Source organism: Nicotiana attenuata, chromosome 3, assembly GCF_001879085.1.
Source record: "Nicotiana attenuata strain UT chromosome 3, NIATTr2, whole genome shotgun sequence".
Lineage (NCBI taxonomy): Eukaryota > Viridiplantae > Streptophyta > Magnoliopsida > Solanales > Solanaceae > Nicotiana > Nicotiana attenuata.
Window position 1 is genome coordinate 72269766 of NC_031991.1, and position 24551 is coordinate 72294316.

Sequence of the window (24551 nt, forward strand, 5' to 3'; positions counted from 1 at the left end):
GTAATCAACTATATTCAAATGCATTAAGTCAATATTATCTTCAGAAATGAAATTTGCTTTAGCATTTTTCTTTGTCTTCTTTAGGGAGGCTTGATAAAGCTCAATCAGGTGCTTTGGCGTATGACAGGTACGTGACCGGTATCCTTTTCCTCCACATCTATAGCATGCATTTTATGCGTTTGTTGCTTGCACCACTTCATGCTTTTGTTCCTTCCTTTTTCACCGCTAGTGGTGAGTAGGATTCATTGGTGCATCATTACTACTATGATTAGAGTTTCTTCCCCGACCATGGCCATGACCATGACTGGGGCCACGACCTCTTCCACGCTAAGCATGGTATAAGTTTGTCTCTGTGGTGACCCGACAGGTCATCTCATGTTTTAAAACCCAATTCTGTGTTCCGAAACCTAAATACCCCATTTTAGCCTTTCTCAATTTGCGTGCACGGTCCGGGTGTTTTTTCGGAAGGCTTATATGTTAAAAACTGATAAAAATAAGAATTTTTACCTTAAAATTAATTTGAGTTGACTTCGGTCAACGTTTTGAGTAAACGGACCTGGATCTGTGTTTTGACGGTCCTGGTGGTTCCGTATCGTAATTTGGTACCTGGGCCTATGCCCGAAAACGAATTCCAAGGTCCCTAGCTCGAGATATGAATTTTTGTTGAAAATTGAAATTTTGAATGTTTAATGATTTTTAAGAATTGACTGTTGTTTGGCCTTGTTGATACCGGGTTCAAATTTTGGTTTCGGAGCCCGGTACAGGTTCATTATTATATTTCATGACTTGTCTATGAAATTTGGTGAGAAACGGAGTTGGCTTGACGTAATTCGGACGTCCGGTTGTGAAAATAGGAGTTTTAAAGTTTTCTTGAAAATTTCATTTGATTTGGTGCTCAATTCGTAGTTCTAGGTGTTATTTTGGTGATTTGATCACGCGAGAAAGTTTGTATGATATTTTAGGACTTGTGTGCATGTTTGGTTTGGAGCCCGAGGGTTCGGGTGAATTTCGGATAGGCTACGGAGTGAAATTTGACTTGGAAAATGTTGATGGTGTTTCAGATTTTGTTTTAGGCCTCTGATCTCGCATTTGTGAGCTACTCCTCACAAATGCGAAGAGTAGCTAGGCCACACAGATTTTGCATTTGCGAAACATTCTTCGCATTTGCGAAGTGAGTATGGGGAAGGGAAGGATTGCAAATGCGATCACATGGTCGCAATTGCAGAGGGTCATGTTCGCAATTGCGAACTAATATTCGCATTTGCGAAGAAGGCAGAGATGTGAGGGGCTTCGCATTTGCGATGGTTCCTTCGCATTTGCGAACCCCAGGTCGCAAATGCGACATCTGCAGCTAGGTAAATATGACATAGACGGGATTTTTTATTCATTCTTCAAATTTTCAAACTCAAGAACCCTAGAGGCGATTTTTCAAAGAACTTTTCTTCCCCAAATCATTGGTAAGTGATTCTAAACTAGTTTCTTTCAATCTTTCACTACTTTTCCTAAGATTTCAACCTTAAATCTAGAGTTTTCATGGTGGAAATTGGGGGGTTTTGGTAAAATTAGGGATTTTTGAAAAAAAAGGAGTTAACCTCAAATTGAGGCCGGATTCCAAAACAAATTACATAACCGGGCTCGGGGGTGAATGGGTAATCGGGTTTTGGTCCGAATTTCGGGTTTGGACCAAGCGGGCCTGGGTGTTGACTTTTGTTGACTTTTTTAATAATGACCTAAATTGAATTCTTTACAATCGTGGGTGGTTCCTAATGCTTAATTTGAATTGTTTGGTTGGTAATTTGCTAGATATGGTTGGTTCGGAGGCGTGTTTGAAAGGCAAAGCTGTGATTGAGCTTTGAGTGGTCTTTGGATCGAGGTAAGTGTTGTGTCTAACCTTGACTTGATTGAATTAGGAACCCTCGGACTATGTGCTATGTGATTCTCATGTGAGCGGTATATATGCGAGGTGACGAGTGCTTATACGCCGCCGAATTATCTATTTTCCCTGATTTTTCGCTTTTCCTTGATTATCTTTCCTTGCTTTAACTATTATGTGCTCTAAATTCATTCCATGCTTAACTGCTACCTGTTAATCAATATCTTCTCTAGTTAATGATGTTAGCTCTTTTCATAGTTTCATGATTCTCTGCTATTTGCTTAAATTGACTTGCTTGCACTTTCTAATTATTAAATGCGGGATTGGTCTCGCTGTGTAGTATTAGTTGTGTAGATTCTTATATGGTACAAGGTTTCCTTTTTGGTTCAGTTTGGTATTTATTGATCGTAAAGGTTTTGTGATTCGAACGGTTGATTCGACTGTGTACATTGAGTGTTTGGTACTGGTATGGTGGGATCGGACTGCATGCCGCATCAGGTGTAATAAGGGTGGATTGATATGGTGGAATAAGGGTGAAATTGTACTATACGGTGAGATCGGGTTACACACCGCAACAGGTGGAATAAGGGTGGATTGATATGGTGAAATAAGGGTGAATTATGATACTGATATTGATACATGGTGGGATCGGGTTGCGCGCCGCAACATTATATGTTATTTACTGTTGTTGATATTATTACTGTGAAATAAGGGAGGATTTCGTGTTGTCTGGTGGGATCGAGTTGCACGCCGCAACAACTTATATGTTTCCATTTCTTGAGCTATGTTGGTTTCTGGTGTTCTTAGTTGAACTGTTAAGGATTGGTAAATTTTGGACGACACTGTTTTATTTCTTGAGGCTTTGGTTATTACTTTCAGTTGACTGTTTTGCCCTGTCTTGTATTTCTATTTTCTGTCATTATTATATATTGCGTACAGGTTGTAGTGTAAGTGACCCGCCGTAGCCTCATCACTACTTCGTCGAGGTTAGGCTCGACACTTACATAGTACATGGGGTCGGTTGTACTCATACTATACTCTACACTTCTTGTGCCGATTTTGGGTCAGTCCCAACGACGGTTATTAGCGTGCTCGGATCGGACAGTTGAGGAGACTTGAGGTACGGCTGTTCCGCGCCCGCAGCTCCTTGAGTCCCCTTCCTCTTTCTATTTAGCTGTGTATTTTCAATCAAACAACTTTGTATTTATTTCAAACCCTTGTATGTATTTTTCTAGAAGCTCGTGCACTTGTGACACCGGGTTCAGGGATTTGTAGCGGGTGTTTTATGGTTTTAGCTTCCGCATTTATATTTGGATTATTGCAGTTAAATCAGTTCTTCTTCGTTACTTAAATTTAAATTGTTAAAAAGGATAAATTGTTCTAATGTTGGCTTGCCTAGCAAGTGAAACGTTAGGCGCCATCACGGTCCCGGTGGTAGGAATTCTGGGTCGTGACAAGTTGGTATCAGAGCACTAGGTTACATAGGTCTCACGAGTCACGAGCAAACTTAGTAGAGTCTGGAGGATCGGTACGAAAACGTCTGTACTTATCTTCTAGAGGCTATAGAGTTAGGAACAGTTTCACTTCTATTCTTCTCTATCATGCGATTTTATTCTATCATTGCTGATTGGACCTTTCTATTCTGTTCTCTCGCAGATGGCGAGAACGCGTATCACATCTTCAACTGAGCAGCAGCCAGAGCCCCCATTGGTAGCTCTTACGAGGGGTAGAGATCGAGGCCGAGGTCGTGCCAGTGGCCGAGGCAGGGGCAGGGCTCAACCTCGAGCTCAAGCAGCAACACTAGCAGCGGAGCCTCGGGTGGAGTTTGACGAGGAGGTTCCAGCCCAGGCTGTGCCTGTCGGACCAACTCAGATCCCGAAGGGGTTCATTGCCACCCCGGTACTTGAGGATGCTTTGGTCCGTTTGGTTGGCCTTATGGAGAGTGTGGCTCAGGCTGGTACATTTCCCATGGCACCTTCTGTCTCTCAGGCTGCGGGAGGAGCATAGAATCCTGCTACTCACACTCTAGAGCAGATGGCTCCCTAGTTTCATACTCCAACAGCCCAGCCAGTTATGGTAGTTTAGCCGGGTGTTGCGGCACAGGCCGGTGATGGATTGGCTATGTCTTTTGAGGCTTTATGGAGATTGGACAGGTTCACTAAGCTCTTTCCAGTTCACTTCAGTGATGCATCTTCAGAGAACCCCCAGGACTATCTTGACAACTGTCATGAGGTGCTACAGAACATTGGTATAGTGGAGACCAATGGGGTCGCTACATTTTAGTTATCGGGTTCCGCCAAGAAATGGTAGAGGGATTATGTGTTGACCAGACCAGCGGGGTCGCCTGCTCGTACTTGGGACTAGTTCTCTCAGCTATTTCTTGAGAAGTTCCTTCCTATTACACAGAGAGAAAGCTACCGCAGGCAGTTCGAGCGCCTCCAGCAGGGCGGCATGTTAGTCACGCAGTACGAGACCCGTTTTGGATTTAGCATGTCATGCCATTCTTCTGCTTTCTACCAAGAGATAGAGAGAGAGAGAGAGAGAGAGAGAGAGAGGGTAAGGAGGTTTATTGAGGGACTCGCTCATCCTATCAAGTTGCAGATGGCCAAGGTGACCGGGAGTGAGATTTCTTTTTCAGACGGCAACCAACGTCGCCAGGCAGATCGAGGATGTTCTTTCATAGGAGAGAGGGCAGGGGTAAGATAATAGGCCTCATCATTTCGGTAGTTTTAGTGGTGCCTCATCTGGAGGCAGGGGTACTTTTGGTAGGGTTCATCCTCCTAGGCCATATCAGTCAGCATTTCACGCATCCCACAGTGCTTCAGGAAGTCGTGGTCCTTATGTGCCTCATTCTAGGCAGCCAGCCCACAGTGCACCACAAGCTCCTATCAGTGCACCTCCTATCCAGAGATACTACCGTGGTCATCCGGCCCGTTCGGGTCAGTCNGCAGGTTAAACTATATCAGTCGGTTCATCGCTCAACTGACTACCACCTGTGAGCCCATATTCAAACTGTTGAAGAAAGATGCGGCAATCAAATGGACATCCGAATGTCAAGAGGCCTTCGACAAAATCAAGGAATATTTGTCAAATCCTCCAGTATTGGTCCCACCGGAGCATGGGCGACCTCTCTTCTTGTATCTGACCGTGTTGGAAAATTCTTTTGGCTGTGTTCTTGGGCAGCATGATATAACCGGAAGAAAAGAGCAGGCAATTTACTATCTGAGCAAGAAGTTCACCAGCTACGAGGCCAAGTACACTTTGTTGGAAAGAACATGTTGCGCTCTGACGTGGGTCGCTCAAAAGTTGAGACATTATCTTCAAGCCCACACCACCTATCTAATAACCAGGTTGGATCCTTTGAAGTACATATTCCCAAGGTGACCGGGAGTGAGATTTCTTTTTCAGACGGCAACCAACGTCGCCAGGCAGATCGAGGATGTTCTTTCATAGGAGAGAGGGCAGGGGTAAGATAATAGGCCTCATCATTTCGGTAGTTTTAGTGGTGCCTCATCTGGAGGCAGGGGTACTTTTGGTAGGGTTCATCCTCCTAGGCCATATCAGTCAGCATTTCACGCATCCCACAGTGCTTCAGGAAGTCGTGGTCCTTATGTGCCTCATTCTAGGCAGCCAGCCCACAGTGCACCACAAGCTCCTATCAGTGCACCTCCTATCCAGAGATACTACCGTGGTCATCCGGCCCGTTCGGGTCAGTCTCAGTTTTAGCAGCCACAACACCAGGATGGATTTTTTGTGTGTGGCGGTTTGGGGCATATCAGGAGGACCTATCCGAGATTATTGGGCGGTACGCCACAATAGAGTTCTCGTGCCATGATTCCGGCACTGGTTGCATCACCGCCTGCTCATCCAGCTAGAGGTAGGGGTCAAGGAGCCAGAGGTAGAGGTCAGACCGTTAGAGGTGGAGGTTAGGCCGCTAAAGGTGGAGGCCAGCCAGCAGGAGGCCGTCCTAGAGATGTAGTTTAGAGTGGTGGGGCCCAGCTCTGATGCTATGCCTTTCCAGCCAGGCCTGAGGCTGAGTCATCTGATGTAGTTATGACATGTACAATTTCAGTTTGCAGTAGAGATGCCTCAGTTCTATTTGATCTGGGTTCTACTTATTCCTTTGTGTCGTCTTATTTTATTTCATATCTAGTTGTGCCTCGTGATTCTTTGAGTGCTCCTGTGTATAAGTCCACACCTGTAGGAGATTCTATTATTGTAGATCGTGTCTATCGATTATGTGTGGTTATCATTGGAGGTCTATAGACTAGCGTAGATCTTCTACTTCTCGATAAGGTTGATTTTGATGTCATTTTGGGTATGGATTGGCTGTCACATTATCATGCTATATTGGATTATCACGCCAAGATGGTGACCTCAGCCTTGCCGTGGTTGCCTCGATTAGAGTGTAGAGGGACTCCTGGCCATTCTACCAGTAAGGTTATCTCTTATATGAAGGCGCCACATGGTCGACAAGGGGTGTCTAGCTTATTTGGCTTATGCCCGTGATCCTAGTGCAGAGGTTCCTTCCCTGGATTCAGTACCAGTTGTTCACGAGTTTCCAGAGGTGTTTCCTGCAGATCTGCCGGGGATGCCATCTCGATAGAGATATTGACTTCTGTATTGATTTGGCTCCGTGCACTCAGCCCATTTCTATTCCGCCATACCGTATGGCCTCGCCAGAGTTGAAAGAATTGAAGGAACAATTGCAAGATTTGCTTGATAAGGGCTTCATTAGACCTAGTGTCTCGCCCTTGGGTTCGTCCGTGTTGTTTGTGAAGAAGAAGGATGGATCAATGAGGATGTGCATAGATTATCGGCAGTTGAACAAAGTCACCATCAAGAACAAGTATCCATTGCCGAGGATTGATGACTTATTTAATCAGCTTCAGGGTGCCAAACTGTTTTCGAAGGTTGATTTGAGGTCTAGCTACCATCAGTTGAGGATTAGGGCATCTGATGTCCCTAAGACAGCTTTTCAGACTCAATATGGGCATTATGAGTTTCTAGTGACGTCGTTTGGGCTGACAAATGCCCCAGCATCATTCATGGATTTGATGAACCGGGTGTTCAAGCCTTATCTGGATTCCTTTGTGATTGTGTTTATTGATGATATTTTGATCTACTCCCGCAGTCGAGAGGAGCATAAGAAGCACCTTCGGATCCTTTTTTCAGACTTTGAGAGACAACCAATTGTATGCTAAGTTTTCAAAATATGAGTTTTGGTTGAGCTCAGTTGCTTTCTTGGGGCACGTTCTATCAGTTGAGGGCATTCAGGTGGATCCTAAGAAGATTGAGGCAGTTCAAAACTGGCTGAGACCCATATCAGCTACGGAGATCTAGAGTTTTTGGGATTGGTGGGTTATTACCGTCGGTTTGTGGAGGGGTTTTCATCTATAGCAGCCCCGTTGACCAGGTTGACCCAGAAGGGTGCCCCGTTCAGATGGTTAGACGGGTGTGAGGAGAGCTTTCAGAAGCGCAAGACTGCTTTGACTACGGCGCTGGTGTTGGTGTTACCTACAGGTTTAGGATCTTATACGATATATTGTGATGCATCTCGTATTGGACTTGGTGCGGTATTGATGCAGGATAACAGGATGATTGCATATGCTTTGCGTCAGCAGAAGGTTCACGAGAAGAATTACCCTATTCATAACTTAGAGTTGGCAGCCATTGTTCATGCACTGAAGATTCGGAGGCACTATCTTTATGGCGTGTGGTGTGAGGTATTCACGGATCATCGGAGTTTGCAGTATTTGTTCAAGCAAAAGGAGCTCAATTTGAGGCAGAGGAGGTGGCTGGAGCTATTGAATGACTATGATATCACCATCTTGTATCATCTCGGGAAGGCCAATGTGGTGGCCGATGCTTTGAGTAGAAAGTCAGTGAGTATGGGAAGCCTTGCGTTCATTCTAGTCGGTGAGAGACCGCTTGCATTAGATGTTCAGGCTTTGCCAAATCAGTTCGTGAGGTTGGGTGTTTCTGAGCCCAGTCGTGTTCTAGCTTGCACAGTCGCTCGGTCTTCATTATTTGAGCGCATCAGGGAGCGACAGTATGATGACCCTCATTTTCTTGTCCTTAGGGACACAGTGCGGCACATAGATGCCAAGCAGGTTACGGTTGGAGATGATGGAGTTTTGAGGATGCAAGGTCGTGTTTGTATGCCTAATCTGGATAGACTTCGTGAGTTAATTCTAGAGGAGGCCCACAGTTCTCGGTATTTTATTCACCCGGGTGCCGCCAAGATGTATCAGGACTTGCGGCATCATTATTGGTGGAGGAGGATGAAGAAGGATATAGTTGCATATTTTTCTCGGTGTCTAAATTGTCAGCAAGTAAAGTATGAGCATCAGAGACCTGTTGGTTTGCTCCAGAAGATAGCGATTCTTGAGTGGAAGTGGGAGCGTATCACTATTGATTTTGTTGTTGGACTCCTACGGACTCAGAGGAAGTTCGATGCAGTTTGGGTTATTGTGGACAGGTTGACCAAGTCAGCGCATTTCATTCCTGTGGCAGTTACTTATTCTTCAGAGCGATTAGCAGAGATTTACATCCACGACATCGTCCGTCTTCATGGTGTGCCCATTTCTATCATTTCTGATCGAGGTACGCATTTCATCTCGCACTTCTGGAGGGCAGTACAACGTGAGTTAGGAACGCAGGTTGAGTTGAGCACATCATTTCATCCTTAGACGGACGGACAATCCGAGCGCACTATCAGATATTAGAGGATATGCTCCGCGCTTGTGTTATTGACTTCGGAGGCTCTTGGGATCAGTTCTTGTCACTTGCCGAGTTTGCCTACAACAACAGTTATCAGTCGGGCATCCAGATGGCTCCCTATGAAGCATTATATGGTAGACAGTGTCGATCGCCGGTTGGATGGTTTGAGCCGGGGAGGCTCGTTATTAGGTACAAATTTGGTACAGGATGCCTTGGATAAGGTTAAGATCATTCAGGATAGACTTCGCACAGCTCAGTCCAGGCAGAAGAGTTTTACCGACGTAAGGTTCGTGATGTTGCATTCATGGTCGGAGAGAGAGTATTGCTCTGTATGTCACCCATGAAGGGTGTAATGAGGTTTGGAAAGAAGGGCAAGTTGATCCCTAGGTACATCGGACCTTTTGAGATTCCTCAGAGAGTGGGTGAGGTGGCTTACAAGCTCACATTGCCACCTAGTTTGTCAGCAGTTCATCCGGTATTCCATGTGTCCATGCTCCGGAAGTACCACGATGATCCGTCTCATGTGCTAGATTTCAGCTCTGTCCAGTTGGACAAGGATTTGACTTATGAGGAGGAGCCGATGGCTATTCTAGCCCGACAGGTTTGCCAGTTGAGATCAAAAAGTTATCCTTCAGTTCGAGTGCGGTGGAGAGGTCAGCCCGTCGAGGTAGCTACTTGGGAGTCCGAGTCGGACATGCAGAGTAGATATCCACACCTTTTCACCAGCCCAGGTACTTTTCTATGTCCGTTCGACGACGAACGATTGTTTTAGAGGTGGAGAATGTGATGACCTGATAGGTCATCTCATGTTTTAAAACCCAATTCTGTGTTTCAAAGCCTTAACTAACCCATTTTAGCCTTCCTCGATTTGCGTGTGCGGTTCAGGTATTTTTCGGAAGGCTTATATGTTAAAAACTAATAAAAATAAGAACTTTTGCCTTAAAAATTAATTTGAGTTGACTTCGATCAACGGTTTGAGTAATCGGACCTAATTGACGGTGCTAGTGGGTTCGTATCGTAATTTGGAACCTGGGTGTATGCCCGAAATCGAATTCTGAGGTCCCTAGCTCGAGATATGAATTTTTGTTGAAAATTAAAAGTTTGAAAGTTTAATGATTTTTAAGAATTGACTGATGTTTGGCCTTGTTGATACCGGGTCCGTATTTTGGTTCTGGAGCCCGGTACATGTTCATTATTATATTTATGACTTGTCTGTGAAATTTGGTGAGAAACAGAGTGGGTTTGACGTGATTCGGACGTCCGCTTGTGAAAATAGGAGTTTTAAAGTTTTCTTGAAAATTTTATTTGATTTGGTGCTCAATTCTTAGTTCTAGGTGTTATTTTGGCAATTTGATCGCGCGAGCAAGTTTGTATGATGTTTTAGGACTTGTGTGCATATTTGGTTTGGAGCCCCGAGGGCTCGGGTGAATTTCGGATAGGCTACGGAGTGAATTTGACTTGGAAAATTTGCTGGTGTTTCAGATTTTGATGCAGGCCTCTGATCTCGCATGTGAAATCAGACACCGCATCTGCGACCCCTGAGGGGTTCACATTTGTGAGATACTCATCGCAAATGCGAAGAGTAGCTGGGCCACACAGATTTCGCATTTGCGAAATAGTCTTCGCATTTGCGAAGCGAGTCTGGGGAAGGGAAGGATCGCAAATGCAATCACAAGGTCGCAATTGCGAACTAATCTTCGCATTTGCGAAGAAGGCAGAGGTATGAGGGGCTTCGCATGTCGCAAATGCGACATCTACAATTGGGTAAATATGACTTAGACGGGATCTTTGATTCATTCTTCAAATTTTCAAACTCAAGAACCCTAGAGATTTTTCAAAGAACTTTTCTTCCCAAATCATTGGTAAGTGATTCTAAACTAGTTTCTTTCAATCTTTCACTACTTTTCCTAATATTTAAACCTAAAATCTAGAGGTGGAAATTGGGGGGTTTTTGGTAGAATTAGGGATTTTTGAAAAATAGGGATTTAGACCTCAAATTGAGGTCAGATTCCAAAATAAATTACATAACCGGGCTCGGGGGTGAATGGGTAATCGGGTTATGGTCCGAATTTCGGGTTTGGACCAAGCAGTCCCGGGTGTTGAATTTTGTTGATTTTTTTATGAATGACCTAAATTGAATTCTTTACAATTGTGGGTGGTTCCTAAGGCTTAATTTGAATCATTTGGTTGGTAATTTGCTAGATATTGTTGGTTCGGAGGCGTGTTTGAAAGGCAATGCTGTGGTTGAGCTTTGACTGGTCTTTGGAGCGAGGTAAGTATTGTGTCTAACCTTAACTTGAGGGAATTAGGAACCCTCGGACTATGTGCTATGTGATTCTCATGTAAGCGGCGTATATGCGAGGTGACGAGTGCTTATACGCCGCCGAATTATCTGTTTTCCCTGATTTTCCGCGTTTCCTTGATTATTTCTTTCCCTTCTTTAACTGTTATGTGCTCTAAATGCTTTCCATGCTTAACTGCTACCTATTAATCAATATCTTCTCCTGTTAATGATGTTAGCTCTTTTCATAGTTTCATGATTCTCTGCTATTTGCTTAAATTGACTTGCTTGCACCTTCTAATTGTTAATTGCGGGATTGGTCTCGCTGTGTGGTATTACTTGTGTAGATTCTTATATGGTACAAGGTTTCCTTTTTGGTTCAGTTTGATATTTATTTATCGTAAAGGTTTTGTTGTCCGAACGGTTGTTTCGACTGTGTACATTGAGTGTTTGGTACTGCTATGATGGGATCAGGCTGCACGTCGCAACATGTGTAATAATGTGGATTGATATGGTGGAATAAGGGTGAATTCGTACTGTACGGTGGGATCGGGTTGCACGCCGCAACAAGTGGAATAACGGTGGATCGATATGGTAAAATAAGAGTGAATTATGATACTAATATTGATACATGGTGGGATCAAGTTACGCGCTTAGCATTTATATGTTATTTACTATTGTTGATATTATTACGGTGAAATAAGGAAGGATTTAGTATTGTTTGGTGGGATCGGGTTGTGCGCCGCAACAACCTATATGTTTCCATTTCTTGAGCTGTGTTGGTTTCCGGTGTTCTTAGTTGAACTGTTAAGGATTGGTAAATTCTGGACGACACTAGTTTATTTCTCGAGGCTGTCGTTATTACTTTCAGTTGACTGTTTTACCTTGTCCTGTATTTCTATTTTCTGTCTTTATTATATACTGCGTACATGTTATAGTGTAAGACCCGCCTTAGCCTCGTCACTACTTCGTCGAGGTTAGGCTCAACACTTATAGAGTACATGGGTCGCTTGTACTCATACTACACTCAGCACTTCTTGTGCAGATTTTGGAGTCGGTCCCAAAGGCGATTATTAGCGTGTTCGGATTGGACAGTTGAAGAGACTTGAGGTACGGCTGTTCCGCGCCCGCAGCTCCTGGAGTCCCCTTCCTCTTTCTATTTAGCTGTGTATTTTTATTCAAATATCTTTGTATTTATTTCAAACCCTTCTATGTACTACTCTAGAAGCTCGTGCACTTGTGTCACCGGGTTCAGGGATTTATAGCAGCTGTTTTACGGTTTTAGCTTTCACATTTATATTTGGATTATTGCAGTTAAATCAGTTCTTCTTCGTTACTTAAATTTAAATTGTTAAAAAGGATAAATTGTTCTACGTTGGTTTGCCTAGCAAGTGAAATGTTAGGAGCCATCACGGTCCCGACGGTGGGAACTCCGGGTCGTGACAGTCTCATTCACTTCAGGGAATGATAAGAACCAGTAGGCCGGCTTTCATGTTTTTTTATTAATAGCCCATTATGTTGCTCGGCAACAAGAAGATGTGAAATAAGTTCAGAATACTTTTTGAATCCCAACTCTCGATATTGCTGCTGCAGGAGCATATTCAAGGCATGAAAAATGGTAAAAGTTTCTCCAACATATCATGATCAATAATATTATCACCACATAATTTCTATTGGGAAATAATTCTGAACATAGCGGAATTATACTCACTAATAGATTTAAAATCTTGTAGCCTTAAATGAGTCCAATCATAACGTGCCTGTGGAAGAACAACCATCTTCAGGTGGTCATATCTATCTTTCAAATTATTCCACAATATGACTTAGTTTTTGACAGTAAGATATTCAATTTTCAAGCCCTCATCAAGTTGATTGTGCAGGAATATCATTGCTTTGGCACGGTCTTGATTTGATGCTTGATTTTAATCATTGATGGTGTCTGCTAGACCCATCGCATCAGGATAAATTTCAGCATCAAGCACCCAAGACATGTAGCTTTTGCCCGATATATTCAGGGCTACAAATTCAAGTTTAGAAAGATTTGACATATTTAGACAAAGAAAGTTCGTACCTTTGATACTTTCAAAATATTTGCTCAAGATGGCAGAGTCTCGTGTTGATAACGTGTTATAAAATAATGACTATAAAGTAAATAAACCAAAGACAAGTATAGAGAGAAACTGATATATTATTCAACTTCAAACTGATGTACATAATGAACTGAAATCTCCTCTATTTATAGAAGAAAGGAAGCTGCTGTGTAAGCTGCTTGTAAGCTCCTACTGCAAGCTGCTGTGTAAGCTTCTTGTAAGTTGTTATTGTACTAGCTATAGATAATCTTCTACATGAGGTAATATTTATCCATAACAAAGTGCCAAAATGATAAGCTTCTTCGGGAGGCTTATTTCTAATATAGTACTAAATAGATAAACATATTTACGGCGGAGTCTAATAATATGAATAAACTTTTTCAGAAAGCTTACTTACAATGGAGTATTAAATAAACATCCATAATATAATATATTTATAATAATAACTTCATTCTAATAAAGTAAAAAAAATGAAATTGTATCCTTTTGTAAGCACTATCATCATACTCGAATTGGGAAGTGGCAAACTGTAGCCGAAACTTTTGTCTTAGCTTTTGGATTATTATATACCGTTTAAGTACGTCGAAGGCTCATTTTAGATTGGAAAGGTTAGCCATAAAATTTGGGAGCTTTTTCCAAATTTTATTTTTAAATATTTATTTGCTTATAGATTTGAACTATTTTGCGGCAGATTTTGAAAATAAAATCTTCAAATCCCAAAAACAGCTCTAGAGCAGTATTTAAAATTTTCTACTCTCAAAACTTCAAATTCTTTTCAAGTAAAATACATGTTCAAATACCATTTCAACTTTCTAAACTCATTTGTTTTATCTCATTTTTAAAAACTCATTTTTTTTAAGTTTCAACCAAATCTATGTACAAACGTTAGCGAAAAATCTACACTTTTGCATATTTGGAAATTTAACATCTTATTATGAAGAAAGACAAGTGGAATCATTTTGAAAATAATTTTATGAATACCATATCTGGTTCTTGTATTTTGATTAACGTTATACCCTCTTTTTTGGCACATTAGAATGCCTTCATTTGACAAGATACACATATATATGGAGTTGGAGGGAATGAAGAGTATAGTTCTTTTGAAATTTCCTCTTTCTCTTCTACTGTCTATATTTGTGTGTATTTTTACATGTTTACATGGTGGTATGCGTGATGTACCAACAATTTATTTGATTGGCCATCTTGTTAGCCCCTTTTACAGTCTAAAGATAAATGATAGGTAAGGTCAATATTACATAAAACACAAAGAATGTTTTTCTTTCCTTTTAATAGAAGAGTTATGAGGTACTTGTCGAAATAGATGGGAACTAGATTGCGGTAAATGGTATCCTTCTTTGACATAAATGTCAGCTCCTTAATGGGGAATGGGGATGAATAGCATTACATAACACAAAATTTGAAGAGAGAATTTATATATAGAAATAAAAATGATTTATCATGAATTAGACTAGTTTCTCACATAGGATTGTTCTATAGATATAATAAAAGGATCTTTTTCAAGTTGAAACGAACATATATTTACATTTATTTTCCTATTAGATTTCAAAAAATTATATACATGTGTTTTTCAACATTCGCAAACCCTAGCTCTATCTACATATCATCAGTTTACTTATGGGGGTCGACGCCAAAGAGAGATGGTTATTGAAAAAAAAAATGTTGTAACTTAAAGCAAATTGCAGCAAAAATAGCAATACTCCAATACTTATGTTCTTGGCATCGCCTAAAAGATGTAGGATTTGGGACATTTGATAAAACTGGAACGTTAAAAGTGGATGGCCTAAAAAGTTGGGTTAAATATATTGAATTTGGTCTCAACTTCGAAGAGATGATGCACTTTTGGCCAACTCACGAAGTGGTTTGTCTGTGGACCGAATCAAGTTATACACAAATGCTCCGGCTAGTGTTCCGATGATTGGACCAACTACATATACCCAAAGACCTGTATAAACATGCTTCACTATTGCTGGACCAATGCTTCTTGCTGGATTCATTGATGCTCCTGAAATTGGCCTGCATTTATAACTTGATTTGATTACATTTTAGACAGAGAAATTAAAGGTTAAAAAATTTACTAAATGAAGCAAGTCATACCCTGCTACAAACACATTCAAAGTTATGGTCATTCCTACTGCTATTCCAGCAACCTGTCCAATCTGCAAGAGTAAAACAAGGTAAATAAAAAAAAGGAAATCATTGTTTTTTCCAGAAAGAAAAGATATATACTAATTAACTTACTATGAATTGTAAATTAAAAAAGAAGAAGCTTACTGCTCTATCATCTGTAGCAACGCCAGAAATGACAAACATGAGAAGGAAAGAAATGATGATTTCGATAGCAAGTGATTGGCCATTAGATCCAACTGGAACAGTACCAAAATAAGCTTGAGGAGTTACGTCAAACAATAGAGCCAGAGTTCCACTGGCCAAAATCGAACCCATTAGTTGAGCTATTATGTACAAAGGTACCTGCATTACATATTAGAGTTGTATTTTAACATCATTTGCAAAACACGTTTTAATTGTTGATTTGATGCCTTTTAATCGAGAAAGATTTGATGCCTTATTTTTTTTTAAAACAAATGATTATCACAGATGATATATTATCCTACATTCTTAGACTTAGTGATGCTGAAACCTGAAAGGTTAACGATTTGATAAATCCTTCTTTTTAGAAAAATATTTACCGCTGCTTATTCTATCCTTCAAATATCCGATAGCCTCGAATAATATGCTGTTTATGGATCTTATATTTACGAAAAAATCTCTCCTTATTGTGAAAGTTACTCATAGTGTAATTTTAATACTAATACTAGCTAGTAGTAAGATACCAAATTACAATTTTAATTCTTATAATTTACTAGGATAACTTATATGCACCAACTTTTAGAATACCATATAATTTAATATGGTGCATGTAGCTGATAATTAACAGTGTAATTTACAATCTTAGTAACTAATACAATGAAAAAAACCTTATGTTGCGTCGAACTATCCAAAACGCTACCGCACCCGTATTGAATCTTTCAAAAAGACACTACTTTTGGAAGATCTGACACACACTCCGAAATTTTCAAAGAGTTCGAGCAACATAAAAAAACAGTACATACTTGTTTCCACGGGAAGCGGCCGAAGATGCTGAAAGTAATAGTGACAGCAGGATTAAAATGAGCTCCTGATATATGTCCCACGGTATAAACCATCACCATCACGATTAGTCCCCATGTCACACATATCCCAGGAAACGTAACGCTCCCATAGATCTTATTCACTGCAACTGATCCACACCCTGCAAATATTACAAAGTACGTCCCTATAGCCTCCGCTATCAACTGCAAAGTCAAACACAACCCGATCCATCAAATTAAATAAAATTAATTATTTGATACTGGCTCAGTCATGGCATTACTTATGCCTAATTAATTTTACCTTTTGTGCGATGACAACGACAGAAACGGATGAACAAAATCCGACATTGGAATCGGACTGGGAGGCTGCATGGATATTGCCTTCTTCCATCTGGGAGATTTCTTCTTCTCGATTGCCATCCTTCTTTGCCATTGTTCTTAATTGAAAGAGTTGATAAGTTAGGAAAATATAAGGGTTTTTTTTTTTCTTCAGGATGTCGCCAAAAGGCTTATTTCATAATAATAATACTTAGAGCTAAATATGATATATAGGACAGGAAGGATAATGATAGGTTTTGCTTTAGATTACCTAAATAAGGATAAGATCCATAGTTGGAGAGTTTTTTGGAGGGTGGAGTTTTACAAAATGCTGACAAATCCCGTATTTTATAGTTATCTAGTTAATAGTGCAAATTCAAAGGGATATTACGGATTGGAGTTTGCAGCTTATTAATATTGAAACTCCATCCTGCACTATCGAGCAAAACTCCTCCCCTCTACTCAGTACGATCTCTTCCCCAACTACAAATACATTCTCAACTGATTAAAAAGGAAAGAAAAGATATGTAGGATTTTTACGGTTTATTAGGAATATCGTGGAGAACGTTGAATGTTTCAAACTTTGAATCAGTATAATACTATTTTTTCCGTAAATATCTGAAATTTTGCATGGTTGTTGTATACGGGTAAAATAGGGCTTGCCCGACTTTGCCAGTTAATCGAGACCGGGGAATCACGTCGATTTTGCCCGATTTTGCACAACTAGCTCGAGGGTGTACTAGCTCGAGGGCTCTGTCCAAACATTGGTTTGCTTTACATTATTGTCAATTTCCATCACTTATCTTTACGTTTATCAATCGGTATTAGGTGAATCACGTATCCTTAAAACCATATTATAAGTTTAATTGTTATCCAGTTTTTAGGGTAAACAGTTTGGCGCCCACCGTGAGGCTAAGGATAATAGTGATTGCCTGGTATTAATTCTCGTAACACACACTACTTTACGTTTGTTCTTTTGAGCATCTTTGATTTCAGGGTCAACATGTCTAACTCGCAAGCAGTACCCACTCATGCCGATGACGGCCTCGGTTTCTACAAAGAAAACGGTAATGTAGCCGCCCCAGGAATCGAAGTGCCTCAAGCTGTCCACGAGGGAGTACCTATCGCAGACCCCGTCAATGTCAGTTCGCATATCACCCTAAATGCAAATCTGGGCGTCGACCCTGGAAATAGTATCCGTAGAAATGCCCGAGCAGCCGATCAGAACGCACAGAGCGGTGAAGAAGGCGGAATTAGACTTGGAGTGATATTCGAAATGCTGCAGACTCAGCAAGCTGCTATAGCACAACTCCAAAATCAGAATCGAGCACCAAGTAGAATTGAGCTCGAAACATCACAAGAGGTTGTTAATAGAGTTGAACCTGTACCGGAGAAACCAAATGCTAATGAATCGGGGACTGACCCCGCCATTATGAAGATGCTTGAAGAGCTCACTGAACGGATAGAATCAGGTGAAAAGAAAATCGAGGCTAATGAAAAAAAGGTAGAAACATACAACTCACAAGTGGACCAAATACCGGGGCACCCCCGATCATAAAGGGTTTGGATTCGAATAAGTTCGTGCAGAAGCCTTTCCCTCAAAGTGCGGCTCCGAAGCCCATTCCTAAGAAATTCCGTGTCCCAGACATCCCCACATACAATGGGACCACCGATCCTAATGAGTAGGTTACTTCGTACACATAAGGGAAATGACTTCGAAGATGATGAAATTGAATCCGTTCTATTGACGAAATTTGGAGAAACTTTATTGAAAGGTGCCATAATATGGTATCATAACTTACCACCCAACTCTATTGATTCGTTTGCTATGCTCGCAGATTCTTTTGTAAAAGCCCACGCCAGAGCCATTAAAGTTGCAACGAGGAAATCGGACCTCTTCAAAGTAAGACAAAAGGATAACAAGATGCTCAGGGAATTCGTATCTCGGTTCCAAACGGAACGAATGGATTTGCCTCCAGTCATCGACGACTGGGCTGTTCAAGCTTTTACACAAGGTCTCAACACTCGGAGCTCCATAGCTTTGCAACAGTTAAAGCAAAATTTAATCGAATATCTAGCTATCACTTGGGCCGATAATGGGTATCAGTTGAAGATTAGGGTCGAAGATGATCAATTGGGAACTCTAGTTGGTTTGATTTATCCCAACAGGTCCGTGGACAGAGTTAAAAGGGATGTCGATCAGGAACCACGATCAAATAGAGACAGGTACCGGCCATACAGTGGAGATCGGAGAAATAACAGGCCCGGACGCAACCCCATACGAAATGATAGAAGAAATGATCGGGGACAGAGTTCCCGAGGACTTATGAGCAAGAGTGGTTTCGGTAGGGATGACGGATCCAGGGAAGCACCTCGGTTGTCAGAATACAACTTCAGCATCGATGCATCGGGTATTGTATCAGCCATCGGTCGGATTAAGGACACTAGATGGCCCAGACCCTTACAGACTAATCTAGCTCAAAGGAATCCAAATCAAGTGTGCAAATATCTCGGAACCCATGGTCAACAAAACCGAAAACTGCAGACAATTAAAGGAGGAGGAAGCTCGTTTATTCAACGAAGGTCATCTTCGAGAGTTCTTGAGTGACCAAGCTAAAAATCACTTCAGAGACAGGGATGCAAATAGGAAAAACAAACAGGAGGAACCGTAGCACGTGATTCATATGATCGTTGGTGGGGTCGATATTCCTCAGGGCCCGACATTCAAACGCACCGTTACAACCAGAAGGGAGAAGCGTACCCGGGACTACTTACTAGAAGATACCTTGTCTTTCAACGATGAGGATGCAGAAGGGATCGAACAGCCTCACAATGACGCACTGGTAATATCTATCCTTATGAATAAAATTCAAGTTAAACGTGTGTTGGTTGATCCAGGTAGTTCGACAAATATTATTCGATCGAGGGTCATAGAGCAACTCAGCCTCCAGGATCAAATCGTGCCTGCGGCTCGAGTACTCAACGATTTCAACATGGCGAGTGAAACCACCAAGGGGGAAATCATTTTGCTAGTAAACGTGGCCGGAACTATCCAGGAAATGAAGTTCCATGTAATCAATGGTGATATGAGATATAATGCACTGCTCGGAAGACCTTGGATTCATAATATGAGGGCAGTACCTTCAACGCTTCATCAAGTCTTGAAATTCCCAACACTGGGAGGAATCAAAATGGTGTATGGCAAACAACCCGCAACCAAAGAAATGTTTGCAATTGATGAGGTAATACCAGTATCGGCGCTATCATCAATGGAGGGACCGAAATCGAAAGGAAAGCAAGAAGTCAAATAGCAACCACAGTCACTGGCTCGACCAGATCGGAGCAGCAAGAAACTTTCGAGGATGATGATTATATGATACCTCGAACCTTCGTAATCCCCAATGATTCTGATGCCACTAGTTCAACGGTTGAAGAGCTGGAACAAGTCATATTGATCGAGCATCTGCCCGATCGGAAGGTATACCTGGGCACGGGGTTAACTCCCGAGCTTAGGGAAGACTCATTAAATTCCTTATTAAAAATATGGATTGTTTTGCTTGGTCCCACCTTGACATGACAGGGATCCCACCGGAGATTACCACTCATCGATTGAGCTTGGACCCAAAGTTCAGACCGGTAAAGCAAAAGAGAAGGCCACAGTCCGAGGTTAAGCATGCATTCATCAAGGATGAGGTAACCAAACTTCTCAAAATAGGGTCCATTCGGGAAGTAATATATCCTGAATGGCTAGCAAACGTAGTCGTAGTCCCTAAAAAGGGGAATAAAATCAGAATGTGCATAGACAATAAATACTTAAACAAATCATGCCCTAAAGATTACTTGCCTTTGCCGAATATCGATCGCATGATCGATGCCACGTCCGGCCACGAGACCCTCAGCTTTCTCGATGCATACTCCGGGTACAATCAAATACAAATGAACCCGGAGGATCAGTAAAAGACTTCGTTCATTACTAAGTACGGTACTTATTGCTATAATGTAATGTCGTTTGGGTTAAAAATGCTGGTGCTACTTATCAATGCCTAGCAAATCGAATGCTCGAAGAACATATAGGTAAATCAATGGAGGTTTATATTGATGACGTGTTAGTTAATTCCCTGCGCGTTGAGGACCATTTGATACATTTGCAGGAAACCTTCAACATATTGAAAAAATACAACATGAAGCTCAATCCTATGAAATGTGCATTCGGAGTCGTTTCGGGAAAGTTCCTCGGCTTTATGATGTCAAATTGGGGAATCGAGATCAACCCCGATAAAATCAAGGCAATCGAAGACATCACAGTCGTGGACAGAGCTAAGGCCGCATAGCCACCGTAGGCCGTTTCATCTCGAGGTCTTCGGATCGAAGTCACAGGTTCTTCTCACTGCTCAAAAAGAAGAACAATTTCGCTTGGACCCCGGAATGCCAACAGGCGTTGGAAGAGTTAAGCGGTATCTTTTGAGCCCCTCATTGCTTCATACTCCGAAAGCGGACGAGCAACTCTATTTATATTTGGCAGTCTCGGAAGTTGCGGTAAGTGGTATCCTAGTTCGAGAATAGCAAGGTACGCAATTTCGTGTTTACTATGTTAGCCGAACTTTAGGTGAAGCGGAGATCCGGTACCCACACTTAGAAAATCGTATTTTCTATGTCACCCAATTTGTGTTGTAACCACTTACCCCTTTTACAACTTTTTGCACAAGCCCGAACTCTCGGGCTGATTGGCCAAACGGGCCGTGGAGATTAGCGGGTACGATATTGATATCAACCCCGAACAACCATCAAGTCTCAAATCTTGGCAGACTTCGTGGCCTACTTCACGCCAGCCCTCGTACCCGAGGCCGAAAAGGAAGTATTTTTAAAATCGGGTACATCCTCAGGGGTGTGGACCCTCTTCACGAACGGCGCTTCGAATGTGAAGGGGTCGGGGCTAGGCATCATTTTTGATCCACCCACAAGCAATACGATTAGACAATCTATCAAAACCCCTAAGTTGACTAACAATGAGGTCGAGTATGAGGCCATGATTGCATGTCTCGAACTAGCTAAAGACTTGGGAGCAGAAGTCATTGAGTCCAAATATGACTCCCTAGTTGTGGTTAATCATGTCAACAGGACCTTCGAGGTTCGAGAAGATCGAATGCAGAGGTACTTGGACAAACTACAGGTAACCCTGCACCAGTTTAAAGAATGGACCCTACAGCATGCCCTCACAAATTTGGGGTCATCGATCGAAGATGACGAAATTAGCTCGGGGACTGTCGTGCAACTTTTGAAGCCGGTAATCGAATAAGGCCACGCCGAAATAAACTCCTCAAGCCTAACTTGGGATTGGAGGAATAAATACATCGAGTATCTAAAAACGGGAAGCTTCCATCGGACCCTAAGGAATCAAGGACTCTACGCAAAGGCTGCATGATTCGCATTGGCCAAAGATGGCACGTTATACAGAAGGATGTTCGCTAGACCATTGGCAGTATTGTTTTGGTTCGGGAGACACCGACTACGTTCTACGAGAAATTTATGAGGGTACTTGTGGGAACCATTCCGGTCCCGAATCACTAGTTCACAAAGTCATCAGAGCGGGATACTACTGGGTCAATATGGAAAAAGATACTAAGGACTTCGTTCAAAAATGCGACAAGTGCCAAAGCTATGCACCGATGATCCACCAGCCCGGAGAACAACTTCATTTAGTCCTATCCCCATGGCCGTTCATGAAATGGGGAATGGATATCGTCGGCCCTCTGCCATCCTCCCCAGGTAAAGCCAAATTCATTTTATTTATGATTGACTATTTCTCTAAGTGGGTTGAAGCACACGCTTTCGAGAAATTCAGAGAAAAAGAAGTTATAGAATTCATCTGGGATCACATCATATGCCGATTCAGGATACCCACCGAGATAGTATGCGACAATGGAAAACAATTTATCGACAGAAAAATAATGAAGTTCCTCGAAGATCACAAAATAAAAATGATGTTATCGACGCCGTATCATCCTAGTGACAGGCCGAATCAATAAACAAGACCATCATTCAGAATCTAAAGAAAAGGTTGAACGACGCTAAGGGAAAATGGAGAGAAATTTTGCCCGAAGTCCTTTGGGCATATCGAACAACGTCAAAATCTAGTACGGGGGCAACACTGTTCTCCTTAGTATATGGTGCCGAAGCTCTGATTTCGGTCGAGGTCGGGGAACCTAGCGTCAGGTTTCGATACACAACGAAAGAGTCGAATCACAAGGCTATGAACACAAGCCTCGAACTGTTAGATGAAAAACGGGAGGCCTCCCTCGTTAGAATGGCAATACAGAAGTAGCGCATCAAAAGATACTACAACCGAAGAGCCGATCTTTGCCACTTTCGAATCGGGGACTTAGTTTTGAGAAAAGTCACCCTCAACACTCGAGACCCAAACAAAGGGATGCTCGGCCCAAATTGGGAAGGACCGTATCAGGTCCTCGGTGTCATCGGAAAGGGATCTTACAAACTTGGCACGATGAACGGCGAACAATTGCCAAATAATTGGAACATATCGCTCCTCAAATGATATTATTGCTAAGGTATGACTTTCTCCTTTTTCATTTGTATTTGATGCTAACTTATTGTAGGTGTTCGATCGAAAACATTGAGAAATTCTTCAACACAAAGACCTTAGGTTTTAAACCACGTGTTGCACTCTTTTTCCCTCAAATCATTTTTTTGTCCCAAATGGGTTTTTCCGGCGAGGTTTTTGACGAGGCAACAATTATTTGTGCTACCTAGGGACAATTCAACAGTATCTTAGGCCTCTTTGCAATCAACCTCGAATACTGGGGGGCATCTGTCACGACCCGGATTTCCCACCATCGAGAGTCGTGATAGCGCCTACTATCGGAGCTAGGCAAGCCAAACATTTAAAACATTTTTACTGATTTCATTCAAACAATACAATAAACGAGAACAATAAATAAGCGGAATATTTTAGATTAATACAACTGAAAACCAAAAATGCGGAAGTTTGAAACATAGTTCTACCCAGAGTCTGGTGTCACTAGCTCACGGACTACTATAGAATGCTAAAAACAAGTCTGAAAGGAAATACATAGTGTTTGTTTGATACAAGGTAAACAAACTAAAACATAGAAGGGACTTCGGCCTGCGAACGCCCGCTAGGCTACCTCGTGAGTCCCTGGACTGAAGATAGCTCCCGGAAATCCTACTGCTGCGGTCCAAAAGCTGCTCCCTGATCTGTGCGCAAAAATGCACAGAGTGTAGCATCAGCACAATCAACCCCATGTGCTGGTAAGTGCCTGGCCTAACCCCGCCGAAGTAGTGACGAGGCTAGACAGGACCTACCAAAAACAACCTGTATAGATATATATACATATACAAGAGCAACGGAAATAATAACAGAAGATATCAAGTAAAGCTGGGAAGGGGGCATGCTCGGGGATAACAAATGAAGACGAATTATTAGAAATAACAGCAGAACTACTCCGGGTTTCCATGATATATATAGTGGACGGCGTGCCACACGATCCCATATTATAATACATAAGTGGTCGGCGCGCCACAGGATCCCATTTCATAACATATATAGTGGTCGGCGTGCCACACGATCCCATTTCATAATATATAAGTGGACGGCGTGCCACACGATCCCATATTTATAGTATATAAGTGGACGGCGTGCCACACGATCCCATATTATAGTATATAAGCGGACGACGTGCCACACGATCCCACACTATAGTTCAAAATATCTGACTTTATAGAGAAGGCCCCATTAGGGAAATTCGACAACATAACACTTTAACCCGGCAAGGGTACAGCTAACAGCCCAAATATCCCGGCTAGGGAGAGTACATAATAATAGTCTACACGTCCCGGCAAGGGAATAATCACAACACATCCTCTTTTAAATCACTTCTTTCTCCACTATCACATTCTTGTTCGAGCCAACGCTCCAAAATATACCAATCACAATTCTTCCTCAACCGTTCACATTATATGAAATTTATCGAGTAAACAGGGAAATTGTGTCACATCATTCGAATTACAAGAAATTAAGACTCACGGTCATGCTAGACTCCGGTGCATAGACAACCGTCACCATGCCTATACACCATACT

General features: G+C 42.0%; 1 protein-coding gene across 1 annotated transcript; it reads right to left on the reverse strand.

The window, feature by feature from the left end:
- Positions 14468-16928, reverse strand: LOC109224103 (probable aquaporin NIP-type). Its single transcript, XM_019388688.1, has 6 exons — positions 16706-16928; positions 16418-16553; positions 16099-16320; positions 15260-15457; positions 15083-15144; positions 14468-15001 (listed from the first exon to the last, which is right to left on the reverse strand). The coding sequence occupies exons 2-6, from the start codon at positions 16547-16549 to the stop codon at positions 14803-14805; spliced, it is 813 nt and encodes a 270-aa protein (XP_019244233.1). The 5' UTR covers positions 16550-16553; positions 16706-16928; the 3' UTR covers positions 14468-14802.